Source organism: Lygodium microphyllum, chromosome 8 (assembly GCF_053477565.2).
Source record: "Lygodium microphyllum isolate KBCC chromosome 8, Lygodium_microphyllum_v1.1.10, whole genome shotgun sequence".
NCBI lineage: Eukaryota > Viridiplantae > Streptophyta > Polypodiopsida > Schizaeales > Lygodiaceae > Lygodium > Lygodium microphyllum.
In genome coordinates this window covers 77729231-77746181 of record NC_141142.1, presented here as the reverse complement: position 1 = coordinate 77746181, position 16951 = coordinate 77729231, and the positions used below count along the sequence as shown (strand labels likewise).

The 16951-nt window shown below is 42.3% G+C and overlaps 1 protein-coding gene across 5 annotated transcripts in view; it reads left to right on the top strand.

The window, feature by feature from the left end:
- SS3 (starch synthase 3) overlaps nucleotides 1-13398 on the top strand; it is a 125958-nt gene extending 112560 nt beyond the window's left edge. For 4 of the 5 annotated variants that reach the window (XM_087683159.1, XM_087683158.1, XM_087683160.1 and 1 more), the window contains 2 exons: nucleotides 12453-12576; nucleotides 12688-13397. In XM_087683159.1, the coding sequence (XP_087539285.1) occupies nucleotides 12453-12576; nucleotides 12688-12817 (254 nt within the window). In that variant the 3' untranslated portion in view covers nucleotides 12818-13397. Of the gene's footprint in view, nucleotides 1-12452; nucleotides 12577-12687 lie in introns of all 5 variants that reach the window. The other variant, XM_087683161.1, reaches the window with a different exon arrangement.
- Nucleotides 13399-16951: the final 3553 nt, after the last annotated feature.

Below are 16951 nucleotides of genomic sequence, written 5' to 3'. Positions count from 1 at the left end.
GAGATAGCCACAGATCTTAAGAAGGTTCTTGAAGAACGGATCCTAAACAGTCGGGTGGAATTCACCTTGGGAGAGGTGCTTGATATTACCAAGCGGGAATTTCATGATATCATTGAAATAATTAAGAGGAAGCATCAGTTTCTTAGTGATACCACTAGTGCATTGCTGCAATTTGAAGAGAAAACTGGTTTGTTGGGTATTCGGGCCAAATATGAGTATGAAGTAAGTATTGAATTATCTATGCAGGATGCTACTAATCAGTGGACAGGATGTGAAAAATAGAAGAAAGCGACTGAAAATGCATTGTCTTGTAGAAATATGCATGGTGGAGTAAGGCAGATGCAACAATATGGGGAAGAGACTCTAGGATTTATTCCTTGAAGTCATTATACAAGAAATCATTAGGCCAGGGCTACCGCTGAAATGGTAGTGAAAATAGAAGAATGTGAAACTCCTTGTGTTGCTTTATTTGACCATGGGTCTAAGATTAATGTCATTGAGCGTAGATTGCATGAAAATGGTGTATGGACTGTGGACACTGATCATGGTTGGCGTATGAGGGCTGCAAATAATTCTTTAGGAGAGCTTTATGCTGCATGTCCTAATGTAAAAGTGACGATTGGTGATGTACAAGAAGAGCAACACTTCTTTGTGCAAGATAATTCCTTATATGTAGTGATTTTGTGATAGCCCTATATTACAGGAGTGCATATGGAAACAAAGGTGCTTGATGATGGTTATGCTTATGCAAGAGTCAGAAGCAAGGATGGGAGAAAAGCAGTCCAATTTCTTACTGTTTGTGTTAATCATCCTAGAAATCGGGATACGCTTCGAGAGTCTCCTTTGGCTCCAAATGCAAGGGAATTCAAAGACCAGCATTTTCATTAAGCACTGCTGTAATGCGGGGCTATAGTAGTGCTGTTCAGAGGATGTACTCGCCTCTTGGTGGAATGAAGCATGTATTTGCTATTGGTTATTCTCAGTTTACAGCAAACAGTTCATGTTGGTTTAAGCCTATGGAAGCTATGTGCAAGACTGAACGCATATCTATGAAACGGGTTACTAAGGAACTGAGAGCATTGGGACTGCTAGTTGAAAATGAAGGCATTTCAGGCATCTTTATGGGCTGAATATTAATGACACTATGGCTGAAATTTCAGTAACTATACATGTAGGAAATGAGGTTGAAAATAGAGTGTTGTCAGTATGTTCTTTGGACATGTATGATGTTATAGCATTGTTTGCTCAACAAGAAGGATTACAATGAGCTGAAGCACTTGTGGAGACAAAGTAAAAGACAGTTGACAAAAAGGTGAAACCAATTGCTTTGCTGCTTTCACCAAAAAGTGAGGGTCTGTATGAAAAAGTGTCAAGGCAGCCACGCTTATGGGATCCTAAAGATATAGGTCATCAGTTTACATTTGAAACATTACATGAATTGAAAGTTGGTGTAGGAGGGTATCTTTTGCTTGTTGAAATAGACTGTTTTATGCAAATGTTGACTAGGCATGGAAAGGCATTTGTATTTCAGCCAACTGAAATAGGTTGTGTGGATGTAAACGTTGTCTCTCCTATGGTAATATTTACTGTGCCACATGTACCATGGAACTTGAGGCCTATTCTAGTGCCTAAAGCTTACTTGCCAAAGCTAATGGATTTGCTAAATGAAAAGATTCTCATGAAGATCTTGGAGCTCTCTTCAGCCTCATACTCAAATCATTGGTTTACTATGCAAAAAAAAAGGGGCTTTGAGATTTATTCAAGACATGCAACCGTAAAGTGACCATAAGAAATGTGGGTATAGGTAGTGTGGTTGATGAATTTGTAGAGGCTTTTGCAGGCAGAGCAATCTATTCTTTGGGTGATCTTTACTCGAGGTATAATTAGTTTCAGCTTGTAGTTGAGAGTAGGGATATTACAACCATGAAGACTCCCTTGGGGTTAGTACGGATGTGCTCTCCCGTAGGGTGCAAAAAACTTAGTGGCACACATGACAAATGCTATGAATAGGGTACTCAGGGATTTTATACCACAATTGACAATGCCCTTCTTGGATGATGTTCCAATCAAAGGGTATGGAGTGGATGAAAAGAATGAAGAGATGGATGCTCATGGGTGCAGACAGTTTGTTGCAGACCATATTGTGGATTGTGAGAGGATTTTGACGCGTCTAGAAGAGGTGCATTTAACTCTTTTTGGACAAAAGTCTGTCTTTGGAGTTGAAGAGGTTTTGATTGTTGAGCATATGTGTGAGCCCTAGGGGCGAAGATCATCACCAGCAAAAATATATGGGATTGATAGAATGCAAGATGTATGCACGAATGTATCAGAGGTGCGTAGATTCTTGGGAGCATGTGTGTTCTATTTGATTTGGATCCCTCACTTTGCACATGTAGTTGATGCTCTATATCAGCTCTTGAGGAAAGGTCAAAGGTTTCATTGGGAAAGGAAGCATCAGAAAGCAATGAAGAAATTGAAGCAGCCGAAATTTGCTCCTACATTGAGAAAGGATGATTATGCACATGGAAAGTCTATCATTATTACTGTTGATACAAGCCCAATCGGGATTGGATGGGCAATTGGGTAAGATGATGAGGAGGGGCAAAGATATGCAATTTGCTTTGGTGCTAAAGTATTGGCTGAACGATAGAGAAGGTATCCACAAGTAAAAAGAGAATTATGGGGAATTATGACAGCACTTAAATGTGATAAGGAGTATTTTATGGGTGCTCGTGTAGTCATTGAGACCGCGATATTGGGTATGATTTCTAGTTGTGCTACCCGGGACATTGCTATGCTCTGGTGGATTGCATACATAAAATCTTTGAACCCTGAATTTCAGCATATTGCAGGAAGAGATAACCCAGTGGCACACATGTTATCTCGGGCACGCTATGAGAATGAAGATGGGATGATGGATGAGGAGGAAGAAGATGAATTTCTTGTGGCTGAAAATGATGTTGTAAGAGTGAATTTAGCAATGCAAAGAGTTGCTACAACATTAACAGAAGCTTGGACAACAAAGAGAAGACACTTTAGATGTTTTGTATCTTGTGTAGAAGTGCTTTTGGAAGACCAGAAGACAAATATGCAGGAGAGTGGCTGAGAATTGGTCAATACCTCAGTACATTAACAAAGAGAGATGAATGGTTAGATGAGGAGTTTAACAGGATCAAGAGGAAAGCCTATGGGTTTTTCTTAAAAGATGGATACTTATGGAAACATGATAAAAAGAAATAGGATATGCCATTGTGGGTTTTGGGTGACAAAGCCTCACAAGTAAATGTTATGCAAGAATTTCATGAAAGCTTGTGGGCTGGCCATAGAGGTGGTTGGGATACTTTTGCAAAGATCAAAGAAAGATATTGGTGGCAGGATATGTATAAGAATGTTGCTCACTTTGTGGAAACAGGTACGACATGTCAAATGTATTCATCTGTGAGACATCGGGATGGATTGCAGCCTACATATCCATTGTCTCTTCATTTTAAGTGGGTGGTGGATTTAGTTACGATGCCTATAGGTCTTTGGCAAATGAGATATCTTGTATTTGCTCTTGAAGACTTGACTAATCAAGTAGAAGGGAGAGCTCTACGTACTAAGACAACAAATGTAGTGTGTACTTTCCTCTTAGAAGAGACTTTTTGCTGGTATGCCTGTGTGGGAAAAATTACAGCAGATAGGGGTGAGGTGGATGCAGATGAAGCTCATGATTTCTTTGCATGGTTGGGGATAAATCTTGCTTTAACTTCAGCTTATAACCCTGAGGGAAATGGAAAAAGTGAAAGAGGTCATCCACCTATTGTGGAGGTATCGTCGAAAGCATGTGGAGAGAAGGTAAAAGAGTGGCCACGATTGCTCCCTTATGCTTTGTGGATTGATAGAACAACTCATAGTGCCGTTACAGGATATATGCTTGCTGAATTGATGTATGGTCAAAAACCTATCATGCCGATAGAAGAGATGACACTCACATCAAGTGTGCTACCTTGGGAAGAGGAGTTGAATCAAAAGGGGTTATTGGCCTTACGCATTAGACAGTTGGAAAGAAAGTTAGAAAACATAGAGGCAGCGGTTGCAAAGTTAAGGGCAACAAGGATACAGAACAAGAAATGGTTTAACAAAAGACATAGGTTGAGGCCAAGAACCATACAAGATGGGGATTGGGTATTGGTTTATGATAGCAGTTTAGATAACCAGCATAGTGCCATGGGTAAAGTTTCCAAAAGATGGTTTGGACCCTATGTGGTAAGATAGGTGTTTGATAATGCTACTTATGCATTAAATGAGCTGGATGGGACAGCCATAAAACTTCCAATAGTAGGGAAAAGAATCAAATTATTCAAAAGGCGGGAATCTACTACCTATGAGTTGCCAGAATTCTAAGAAAATAGTGACCATGATATAGGGGCTAGCCATGAAGATATGGAAGATGAAGAAGCAATGGATATGGTTGTAGAGGATGATGAGGACTCAAAATCTGGTGACAACTAGGATTTTGGCACATACCGGAGGATGTGTAGGTTCAAAGGGGATGAATGTCGTGGCACTACGCAGGCATAGTGTGAAAAAATCTGGAGTGCATCATCATCCGAATTTCTAATTGATGTAGAGAGTCAATGTGATGTGAGTCATTAGTACTAGTGTCCCTGGCATGGATAGTCCAAAAATACTAGAGTTTTGGACAATTTTAGCCTATTTTTGATATTATTTATTGTAAAAATCCTAAAAAGTTAGGAAAGCTTCTAGATTAGGATGGCATGCAAAAAGCAAGTTGCTTTTTCAGCCACTTTTGGGATTTTTCATAAAAAAGAAAGATGGGCGAAATCGCGCGCGTCGTGATTGGAGTTGATAGGTTGAAAACAACACTTTGAACAGGAAGGAGTGAACCAGGAGATTTTGGGTCAGGTGTCCTAGGGTCTCACCCCCCCTTTCGGAGCCAACGGAGCTATCAGATTTGGGTTCTGAGCAGCAGAGAGAAAGCTGTTGTTTGATCCACGTTTTTGGTCTACGTGGGAGCTCTAGGAGATCTAATGCTTGGAGATTCCTTTTGAGTAGTGCCATACAAGGGATTTCAGGTTCTATCAATACATATTGATTTGATTCATTGTGCTTTGTCTTTATCGTGTTTGTCTCTTGTCTATTAATTTTCTTCTCTTTCATCTCCTATCTCTACTTTCTTCTATCTCTGATCCATGGTGGATAGGACCTTTCGACAAAAACCCCTCTGACACCGAGTACCACAGTGAGCAATTTTGCAACCAACATGGCTTCTTCATGACCGGCTTGTCGGGTCGGAGGAAGAGGCAGACGCTCTGACACATGGTCGTAATGGGATGAGGTAAATACTGAACGCCCATCAAGTGGAGATGGATAACGCCCTTGGTCATGCAAGCTGTGTCCATATCGGCGTACGAGTGGTGCAAATAAAATAAGGGCCCATTTATTGCATGAGTCAAGATTGGAAGTGCAATTTTGTTTCAATGTCACGTCGGAGAAGAGAAGGGAGCTTCTAGATCGTGTGGTTAAACAAGAGGCTCTATTTGCATTGAGGCGTGCACGAGTTGTGGTTGATCTAGCTACACTTGTGTTAGCGGCAGTAGCAGCAACTGATAGGCCTAGAGCTTCATCTACAGTAGTGAGTGTGGTATCCACACCACATGGAGTGGCTGGATTGAGTCCATATTCACCATCAGTGCCTTCGTCCTCGACCATTAGACGCCAGACTTCTCTTGAGGAAAGTTGGAACCTAATAAAAAAAGAGGAGATAGATTCAGCAGTGGCTCGTTTTTTTCACCATGACCATATTGCCTTTCATACAGCCAGGTTTTGAGTCTTGACAAATTGATATGCTTGAGTCTTTACTATTTACATTTTTTATCCCTTAAATAATATAATTTTTAAATTTATAACTTATATAATATAAACTTATAACTTATTCTAAAATCATGTCATCATGATAATTATTGTGTTTATTATTTTATATCCCTAGGTTGGAGTAATTTAGAGCCATGTTGAAGAAGGTTGGAGAGTATGGGCCTAACTATGTGGCCCCCTCTTTTGAGACTCTACGCACTACCTTGCTCGATAAAGAAAAGGGTGCTGTGGAGCAAGCTGTAGCAAGCATAAAGAGAGATTAGGAGAAAAATGGTGTCACACTTATTGTTGATGGGTGGAGTGACATGAGAAAGAGATCTATACATGGCATTGTAGCTTATTCTCGAGAGGAGATGTATTTAATGTCATCCCATGATGCTTCAGGGACTAGGAAGTTTGCAGATCGACTTGAAACAAAGTGGATTTTTGCCATTGAGATTGTTGGGCCACATTTGGTGGTTGGCTTTGTGGTTGATGGTGAGCCCACAAATAGGGCAGTAGGTCCATTGTTCAGGGAGTGTATAAGCATATCACATTTTCTTATTGCATGGCACATTGCTTGAATAACCTTTTGAAGGATATTGGTGAGTTATCATGGGTTCACCCTGTGATATATGATGCAAATCAAATGGTTACTTTTATTTTAAATCACCAATACCTTCGCTATGAGTTTACCAAAAGGTTAAAAAAGATGTTGTTGAAGTATCCAGATACATGGTTTGCCTACAACTTTTTGATGTTGGGATGCCTCAAAGAATGCATGGGTGCAGTGAGACAGTTGTTTGTCAGGGACGAGTTTAGTACTTCTTCATTGGCAATCACTCTTGTGGGCATGACATGTAGAGAAAATGCAGAGAGCAATGAATTTTGGGATAATGTAAAAAAAATTGATGCAATGGTTGCGCCTATTGTATAGTTGTTGAGACTTGTTGATGGTATGCAGCCATGTATTGGCAAAGTGTATGAGGCGATGGATAGGATGATTGAAAAGTTAAAAGATTTAGTGCTTGATGCTGAGCAATATGAGGAGATACATGATTTGCGTATTGAGAGGTGGAATGCCTATAGCTCACCTTTGCATTCAGCTACATTTGTTTTGATCCTGAGTTTCAGGGTAAGGATCATGAAAATGATGCTGAGGTCAATCTCCATTGGAGGTAAATTCTTGAGCGCATAGTGCCTGATGTTAACACTAGGCGCAAAATTAGAGATCAGCTTGCTCTCTATAGATGAGCAAAAAACTCTTATGGTTGTGTGGATGCTCTACATGACCGATGCAAGGATGGGGCACCGTTGTGGTGGGAGGATTTTGGATCAGATGGGCCAGAGTTGCAGAAGTTGATTGTTCGTATCTTAAGCTCCTCTTGCTTGGAGCAATTATGGAGCATATTCAGTCATATTACTTCAAAGAAGAGGAATTGCCTTGGAGTAGAAAAAGCAAATGACTTGGTCTTTGTGAGTGCCAACTTTAGAATGCTTTGTAGAAGTGTTACATCACATGCCGATGCATTTACCCAATGGGAGATGGAGCAGGAGGAGGAGATACTCGTTTTATGGAGACTATGCATGGTACCCATGATCATGAGGCTAGCACTTCAAGAGCTGCAGATGCGCATTTTGTTGGAGATGATGATGATTTCCTTTAGATTTGGCCTTATTCCTTGATAGAGTTCATTTTGTATGTTGGTTCTAGGCTTATGACTGGTTATAGTTTGGTATCCAGTTGCTAGCTACCTATATGATGTTATGACCTATTGCCACAGCTTGTAGATGCTCATTTTGTTGCAGATGATGATAATTTCCTCTAGATTTGGGCTAATTCAATGCTAAAGTTCATTTTGTATATGGTTTGTATTTGTCATTTGCCCATCTCATGTTCGTTATGTAATATGCTGATAAAATTCAATGAAAAATGATGTTTTTAAAGCTCAAACTGTGCTTTTTTATTTATTTCATTGTAGTAGAGTCCAATGTGATGAGCTGAAAACTGTTTTATATGTGAAAATGCATTTTTTAAATATGCCGTTACGCCCCCCCCCCCCCCCCCCCCCCCCCCGCCGCCGTCCCTGTTCCTTGGTTTTGGCCGACCCTTGTTCCCGACCCCGTTCCCGTCCCCCATCCCTTGTTTCTATGATTGATAAAGTCCTTGAGAGATTTGGCTTTCAAGATTGCAAACCAGTAAGCACACCAATGGAGACTGGACTTAAACAGTCCTTGCATGATGATAGTGACATGTTTGACCCTCATACATATGCTCCAGCAGTTGGATGTCTCATTTATTTATGCAACACAAGACCACATATTTAGTTTGCAATTTCAGCGATAAGCAGATATATGGACAGCCTACACATGTCACATTGGCAAGCTGTGAAGCGTGTTTTTTGTTACTTGTAGAGCACTAGGACTCTTGGATCGCTTTATGCCAAGGGGGTGCCATTGCAGTTATATGCTTACAATGATTTCGATTGGGTTGGAGATTTTGATTCTCGACACTCTACAAGTGGAAATTGTTTCTTTTTGGGCTTTTCTTCCATTTCTTGGCTTAGCAAGAAACAATCCATTGCTGCCACATTGTCTTGTGAAGCTGAATACAAGGCAGCTTTCACTACTACAATTCAATGTGTATGGTTGAGACATTTGTTGGCTGAACTTGATGTATCTGTCTCACAGAGCCTACTCCTTTTTTTATTGACAGTTAGAGTGCCATTGCAGTGGCACGGAACCCAGTTTCATGCGCGCATGAAACACATAGAGATACATTATCACTTTATTAGAGAGAGGCTACATGCAGGGGATACCAGCCTTGTCTACTATCCTCCAACATCAATTTGGTAGACATCTTCATCAAAGCTTTTTCTCGCGACAAATTTGAAGTATTTCGCAATGCTTTAAATTGGATATGCTCTAGTGGATGATTCTTATATATTGATCACTCTTCACTCCGGGGGGGTTTGTTGGGTTTTACTCATGCCTATGCTCACATAGGAGTGTCGGTGATCCGCGGTAGGACACTGGGGCACTTTTTACTCTCTGTAAGAAATTGTTTTGTCCCTATTCATATTACCTCTTATTTGTCTATTTACGTTACACAGTTTCGGTCACTTATCACACATTACACAATTTCGTGTGTGAATGGACCTTAAGGCACTTACACAACCCTAAAGTGCAAGGGTTGTACTTTTGTACTTTCACTTACACACTTTGAATCTAATTAAGTGTGGAGCCGTGTCTACACTCTCACTCTCTCTATTGTTCACACTGTGTGTGCTAAGCTGATAGCTGCCATCTTTGATTTAACAAAAAGTACAGGATAATGAGATTACAAAGTGTAGGGAGGCTCTAAGCCATCAGATACAATGGATTCAGCAAAACAAAAGACGAGAGTGCAAAAGGCACTTCAAGACTAGATTGACACAAAGGATCAAGAGGTTTGATGGGATTTTGTCGCATGGGCTTGGGCCTTCGTTGCCAATGTTTCGAGTATACCATCTTCAAAGAAGTCTCCCAACACCGCAAAGGATTGGGTCTTTGATGGTTGGCTTGTGAGGAGGAAGGTGCTTCTGCAGAGTGGGAGTTAGAACGTGGATACTTGTGATCCCATGGAGTGATGACTCTATTGGTAGCATCAAAGGCTAGCTGAGCTGGAGGGTTTTGGATGTGTGGTGATGGCTGAGTCGATTGTTGCTATTGCTGTTGCTCTATTGGGGGTGGGAGGTCCTTGGCAATAGTAGGAACTTGAGTAGTAGGCACATTCGAGGATTTGTCTCGGCGACGCGAACAGGTGCGGAGGGGGTTCTAAGAAGAAGGGGCAGCAAGTACTACGGACATGAAGTCTCCTTTGCTTGTTCTTTATTGCGTCGATCTTGGTGTTTCCAAATCTGGAGGAGTAGCTTGCTTGCGGGTTGGGCTAAATAATTTGTTGCTCGGCACAATTGCTCCCCGGTGGGGGGTAGGTGTGAGGGGGCGTGTGTTGGTCTCTATCCATGGGCCGATTCACCAAGGTACTCTTGCAATTTGGACATTTGGCTATGAAGTGATTTAGTTGACCGTAGGAGAAACCATGTCTAGCAAAAGTACCCCGCTTGAGCTAGAAGCAAAGAGGCCGCACGCCCGTACAATTGAGGCACAACCAACTGGGTTATTTCTTGGCATTATCCCACATCATGCATACTCTGTTTCTGCTGGCTACCTTTAGACTGGGGGGTACCAACACATGGCTGTTGGCAGCCATTGGATCCTTTAGAAGGGTCCAATAGATAGCCGTGCAATCCTCCACTTCCAACCACAGTGGACATTGGTGCTTTAGCAAACATTGAAATTCTGTCATGGACGTCACGAGACAATATGCACCAATTGTATCTCAAAGAAGTGGGGCCACTCTTGGGGGAGGAAATCCTAGGTCAAAGCAGAGAGAAGCATGACCTCATAAAATCCGCCCAGGCTAGTAAAGATCTCCACACACTTAGCGTGAAGAATGGAGGTCAGCCAGCCATTGACGGATGTTGGTAAGCACGGGAATCCAACCGGTGAAGAAGAGAATCACGCCTCATGAAAAGTTGAGAAGGAATGAAGAACCTCTTGAGTGGGTGCTTGTGTATCCAAAACCTCCTCTTGTGCATAGGCAGGGATAGCTCGATTCATGAACTTGAGCAATTGTTCCCAATTTGGTTCTTGCAACTCCTATGAAGCGGAAGCCACCTGAGCGTATGAGCAAGGTGGAGAGTCACCTAGGTTTGGGGCCTTAGAAGCAGCAATAGAGTCCTCGTGGAGATGCTTGCTACATTTGACAGATGGCTGGACATCAAGGTGGGGCGAAGCCATCTCATCGGTGCAAGTTACCATGATCTTCTAGTGCATCTTTTTCCATGTCCATGTATGGACCCGGGACTATATCCAATGGATCCATAGTATCCTGGACCGAAATTTCTAAGCGTGTATTCCTCCTCTGGAAGTGTGTTGGTTGATACGAGGGCTGTAGTGGTGGCGCACAGGAGTAAGGACGGCAGACGGCCAATTGGCGGCTGTACTGGGGCAGCGTTGTGATGGCAGACAGGGAGGGCACACTGTGTACAAGCTAGTGGTGGAGGGTGCAGATGGCAGATCTACAACCGGCAGCCTAGGTAGAGTAGGCAGGAGGGGCAGCACTGGGTGGTGCTGAGACTAGGGCAGCAGGCATGTGCTGCACGGGCAGCACAGTACAAAGGCTGCCAGCAGGCAGCACAATAGAGCAGATGACAGGTGGCACAGCTGCTGGGCAGAGGTGGACTGGGTGAGGCGCTGGCGTTGTCTCAGCTGTGTAGGGTGCACAGCAGGCTAAGACAGTCCAGGCAGGAGCAGGCTAGCGGACAGGGTGCTGGGAGCTGCGCAGGCAGGCAGCATGCATAGTGGAGCAGCAGCTGGCTGAACTGGTGGCACTGTCCGAGTTCCTCCTTCTTGGGTGGCTTGACAGTCTTAGCTCCTCCTCGGCTATCGAAACCGGTGACGATGTGGATGGAGTGCTCTAGTACCAAATGTGAGAGCAAGTTGCTAGGTATGGAGGAGAGAGAAACAAGAGAGTAGACAGTGTGTGAGCTGAACAAGAGTGTACTTGCTGAACTGAAAAGAAAGATGAAAGTGCAACTAAGGTTTAGGTCTAAGGTTGACCTAACCACACTTCCACCAACTAACTAGAGCTAGGTTTATTTACTTTAGAGCCTAGCGTCACTACTTTAATGTCCTAAGACACTAGGTGTACACACTCTACATTGACACTTTAATAAGTGTCCACACCACACAAATTACATTGGGCACTATCCAGAATTGGGAAATCCTAATATAAATCTCAAGGTCAGCACATGCTCCCGGCTATGATGTGGTCCAGGGCCACTCAATTGATGTGTCGAGGGGTGAGTCTCTTGTGCCTTGCAATGATGGCTCCAATCTGACTATGATATGGGCTCCTTAGTTGGACCAGGTGGTCAAAGTTGTGCTCAATAAAGTGCAATGGCCTTGTCTAGTGTGATTTTGCGCTCTCTGCCTGGTTTCCTTTGGGTGAGCTGGTCTCCTATCTTGTATTAGTGCTGGGCAGTGCCTTTAGAGCTTCAGGATGAAAAACCCCACACATCTTTGGTCCTCATACTTCATGACACAGCAGAGAGGTTTAAGCCCTCACAGAAGAGGCAATAATACCTTACCTTCTCCATATGTCATAGCACACTGTATATATGCTTATGTAATGCTCTTCTTCCTTGGGCTCTTTGCTAGAGAGCTGGCATATCATGTCCTCCATTGGAATATCTGTCCATCTGCTGGTCTGTCCTCAGCCAATGGGATGAGAGAGACAATGTGCTAAACTTCACGGAGAAAAGAGAGCAAGTGTGATAAACCAGATTTGGTGCTGATATGTATAAAATAGACAGCAGGATGATGGTGGGGTAAGGAAAGGTGGTTAATTAGGGGAGAAGGGAGAGAGCATTGTGTGTGCATGCAAGTGATGCAATGCAATTGAAAGAGAGGGACACAACCAGAGATGGATCACCATGTATCCATGCATTTACCAGCAAAGCAATAGAATTGATGATCTCTTCTTTTTGCAGGGCTGAATGACACTGTTTTTGATGTGGATCACGATAGGGATCGTGGTTTATTCCAAGGCATTGAGCCAAATGGTTTTAGCTTTGATGGCACAGATGCACCTGGAGTTGATTATGCCTTGAACAGGTACATCAATAACTTTCTTTTCTTACTTTCTACTGCTTTTTTTTGTTGATATTTTAGTTGTTGAGTATCAATCTTTGCTTTAGCTGAAATAAAAATGTATGATCCATACAGAGCTCTTTCCTCATGGTATAATGCTCGAGACTGGTTTAACAGTCTTTGCAAACAAGTTATGGAACAAGATTGGTCATGGAACCGGCCTGCTTTAGATTACATGGAGCTTTACTATGGTGCAAGAAAATAGATGCTTTGCACAGAAGGAATTACTCATACGGATGAAGCGAGCAACTCTCAGTGGGCAGACATACAGTCTAAAAAATATGGAGGCATCCTAAACCCTAAGCTGCATCTGCCGAAAACAAATGATTCAAAGACGGTAAAACAATATGCCTGAACTGTCCTCCCAGGTCTTTTTAGGTAGACTTCATTATGGGCTCCAAATTCCAGTTGTCCATGATAAAGACTCTGTACAAGAGACCCGAGAGCTGAAGTGCCTCACAGGATCCTTGAAGTATGCCAGAAGTATGAAGTATGCGGATGTCCAGACAGGTCTACAACTTCATGTCGAATATTCTTTGCCCCAAGAGATTGTAAAACCATCTATGAGACATTTGTGGAGTAATTATCTTGCATCCATGTTGAGCTTCTTACCAGACTACAAGCTTTTCTGGGAATCTCGCCCTGTAATTTATCAGAGTACCACATTTCACTCTGTGTTTTTGTAATTACATTGCTCAAGTAGAATATTTACTCAAAGGACAAAAGAAAACAAATGCCTTCTTTAACTATCAGCCTTCTGGGATTAAACTGTACAGTCTGAAAAGCAGCTTTTTAAATATGATGTCTCTGTTAGAGTATGCTTTGTTGCACCTAGACAGGGCTTTCCTAGATGGAGATTGTTGATCTTAGATATCATTTCTTTTCACTAATGCTTCAGCAAACGTATTTATCGATGCAAGAGAAGACAACTTCCAACGATGGGTTTACAGATGGATGAGAATTTGACTTGTAGCAGCATCACAAGGGGTTAGCCATGATGGGTGGTTTTCTATTTGGACACCCAGGCTTGCTCTTGGACAGGAAAGTTATTTGGCTGGGATTATCTGAGTGATATGTAAAAATCAAGCTCGAAAACCATCCAATTCGCAATGAGTCATTGGGTTTCCCTTTCATGGTCCACTCCCTTTGTAGTTTTTGGACCTTTGTAACTTTGGATTAGGACCACATGCCCAAGTATTGGAGGCTTGCAAAGAGGGAAAATGGGCTGTTTATAGGGATGGACGAGTCATCATTACTGACAAAAGGACTTCATGATAGTACGAGGCCTATGCGACACTTCAGATGTCAATATGGAATTGTAATGGAGCCCTACGTTTGGATGCTGGTTACTTTGAAGATAGCTTCCGAAACATAGATATAGCAATGCACATAGAAACACACCAATGTAAAGGTAGCTGATTACTAGACGTGCAGGGATATAGGTGGGAAAGTGCATTTCGTCTAGTAGCTAGAAAACCAGGAATCACTAGGTGTTCTGGAGGTGTGGCCATACTATACCAGGAAGACCTCAAAAGGATAGTGCAAGTGATGCATTGCAATATGCTACTTTCCTCTTGCAAGCTCTAACTATGAAACACAGTATGGATCTCCTTTTGATATACTTTGCGAGGATATAATGAGATATGCTAGCATTGGGGACATTATTAGTAGGAAATTTCAGTGCACGCACTAGAGATAGATAGAGTGACTTTTATATGCATGATAATATCATGTTCAAAGAGATCGACATAGATGAAATAGGCCGTAGGAGGACCAGAGATGCCTAGGTCTTTTTCTCTAGGAGCTCCAGAGGCACGACACAATACTACTGCGAGATAGGAGGCCAACTCATCTAGAGGGACCCACACAGAGAGCTTATTGACACCACTAGCTTGGTAGAGATGGAGCCATCCTGCCAGACACTTTAAATGCCACGCTGTGGAGTCACATTGGATAGAGCCATTTTCCTTTGTCAAGCACGACGACCTCATCTACTAGGACCACATCCGAGGAGGCCGCAGGATCAGAGCCATTATCACGAGACACTGAAGACTCACCACTAGGGATATCAATGAAGCTGCTAGGAACCGCATTATAGTTGAGATCATGTGTAGATCTTGAGATTAGCTGTAGCCTATAGTCTCCACCACATTTTCGTACATGGTTCTATCAGATATGGTACTCCTTTTCTTGAGATTAGCTTTAGCCTATAGTCTCCACCACATTTTTATACATGGTTTTATCAGATTTGGTTCTCATTTTCTTTTGTTTTCTACCGATGGGACAACACTACACATGGTTCAACCCTAGTATAGTCCCATTGTATAGTTATTCTCAGCATGGTTTTATAGGCCACCTACTTATTTTTAATGTTATCTTTACCTTATTGATGAGATGCCATTAGACATGGATGTACTCTGGATTTTGTCTCATAGGCCACATTGGCCTTACGTAGAGGTTAATATATCTTTCTTTCTTTCTCTCTTTGTAATGAGTATTTAGACTATATCATATATAATCATAGGAGTACAAAAGTTGGATCATAGGAAAGATACAAAAGTCATGGCAAAGAAGTAGAAGAGATTGTCATATGTCAAGGAGCTAAATCCTCTCTATGGAGAAGATCAACATGTTGAACAAGATCTACTCTCTCTTTTTCTTTTCTTTTCGTAAAAGGTAATTGTATTAAAAAGTGAAAAAGGTACAGGATTACAAGACCTACTCTCACTCTCTCTCTCTCTCTCTCTTTGTAATGAGTAATTATTTTAACTATGGAAAAAAGTACAAGATAACAATGTTACAAAGTATAGGGCAGCACCAGGCCATCATATATGAACCAAATACAATGGATTTAGCAAGTGTAAAACTAAGAGAGTGAAAAAGGCACCCTAGAACTAGACAGATAGAAAGGATCAAGCAATGGTGGGATTTGGCCGCAGGAACATGAGCCTTTGTTGCAAATGTCTCCAATACACCATCATCAAAGAAGTCTCCTAGCATAGCGAAGGGGTTGGGCCTTTGATATTTAGCTGGAGGAGAAAGGCCCATTTGCAAGGTGGGAAGCACAGCTTGGATACTTTCGATCCCAAGGTGTGATGACTTGACAGATAGCATCGAAAGCAAGCTAGGTTGGAGGATCGCAAGCACTATGTTGTGATTGTTATTATTTGGGGGGTTGAGTATCCTTGGGGGTGGTAGGAACTTGAACAAAAGGTGCATGACAAGACTTGTCTCAATGATGTGAATAAGTGTGAAGGGGGTCCTACGATGAAGAAGGATCAATAGGTACTGTGGGCATAAGGACCTTCTCTTTACCTTTATTTTGTCGAGCTTTTGTCCATCCGTGCGGATGGAGGTGTAGGTTGCTTGACCTTAGACTGGGTAGGTCGAACAATTTGCTACTCAGAATGGGCGGGTGTGCTTTGATCTTTATCCATAGGTTGATCCAACGAGGCACCAACTTGAGGTGAAATCAAAGAGGCTTCATACCACTATGATTGAGGCACAACCATTTAGGTCTTTTTCTGGTTGTGTCCCATAGCATGCACATTCGATTTCTATTAGTTGCATTTAGAGGGGGGGCACCCATACATAACCCATTGTAGCCATAGCATCCTTTAGAAGGGCCTAATAAACCGTCGAGCAACACTCCACTTTCACCCACATTGGGTATGCATATTTGAGAAAGCCTTGGAAATCTGCCATGGGATGCCATGAACAATGTGCACCAACTATTTCTCGAAGAAGAGGGAGTGAAAATCTTGTTTCAAGGAGAAGAATGAAGCACAAGCTCATAGAAACCACATGGACCACCAAAAATCTCCCCCATATACTCAGCTTGAAGAAGAGATGTTAGCCACAAAAGGATCCTAGTGAGAAAAGATATCCAACTAGTGAAGAAAAGAATGACACCTCGTTCATGGAAAGTAGAAAGGAGCAAACAACCTCTTGAGCATTCACATGTGTATCCAAAATCTCTTCCTCCACGTAGGCAGGAATAACTTGATGATTGTGCTCGCCATACTCTTCTAATAGAGAATTTGCAAACTCAAGCAATTATTTCCAATTTGGTTCTTGCGAATCCTGTAAAGGAGAAGCCACCTGGGCATAGGAGTACTACAAAGAATCACCTAAATTAGGGGCCTCAGGGGCAGTCGGAGATTGCTCATGGAGAAGATTGATGTGTTTGACAAATGGTCGAACCTCAGGAAGGATGAGAGCCATCTCTTCAGTGCAAGGCACCATATATTCTTCCACTACAAGTTCCTCCAGGTTCATGTCAAGACCCAAAACATCAAGAGCCTGATACATCTCAGTTATCTTCAAACCTTCCATCAAG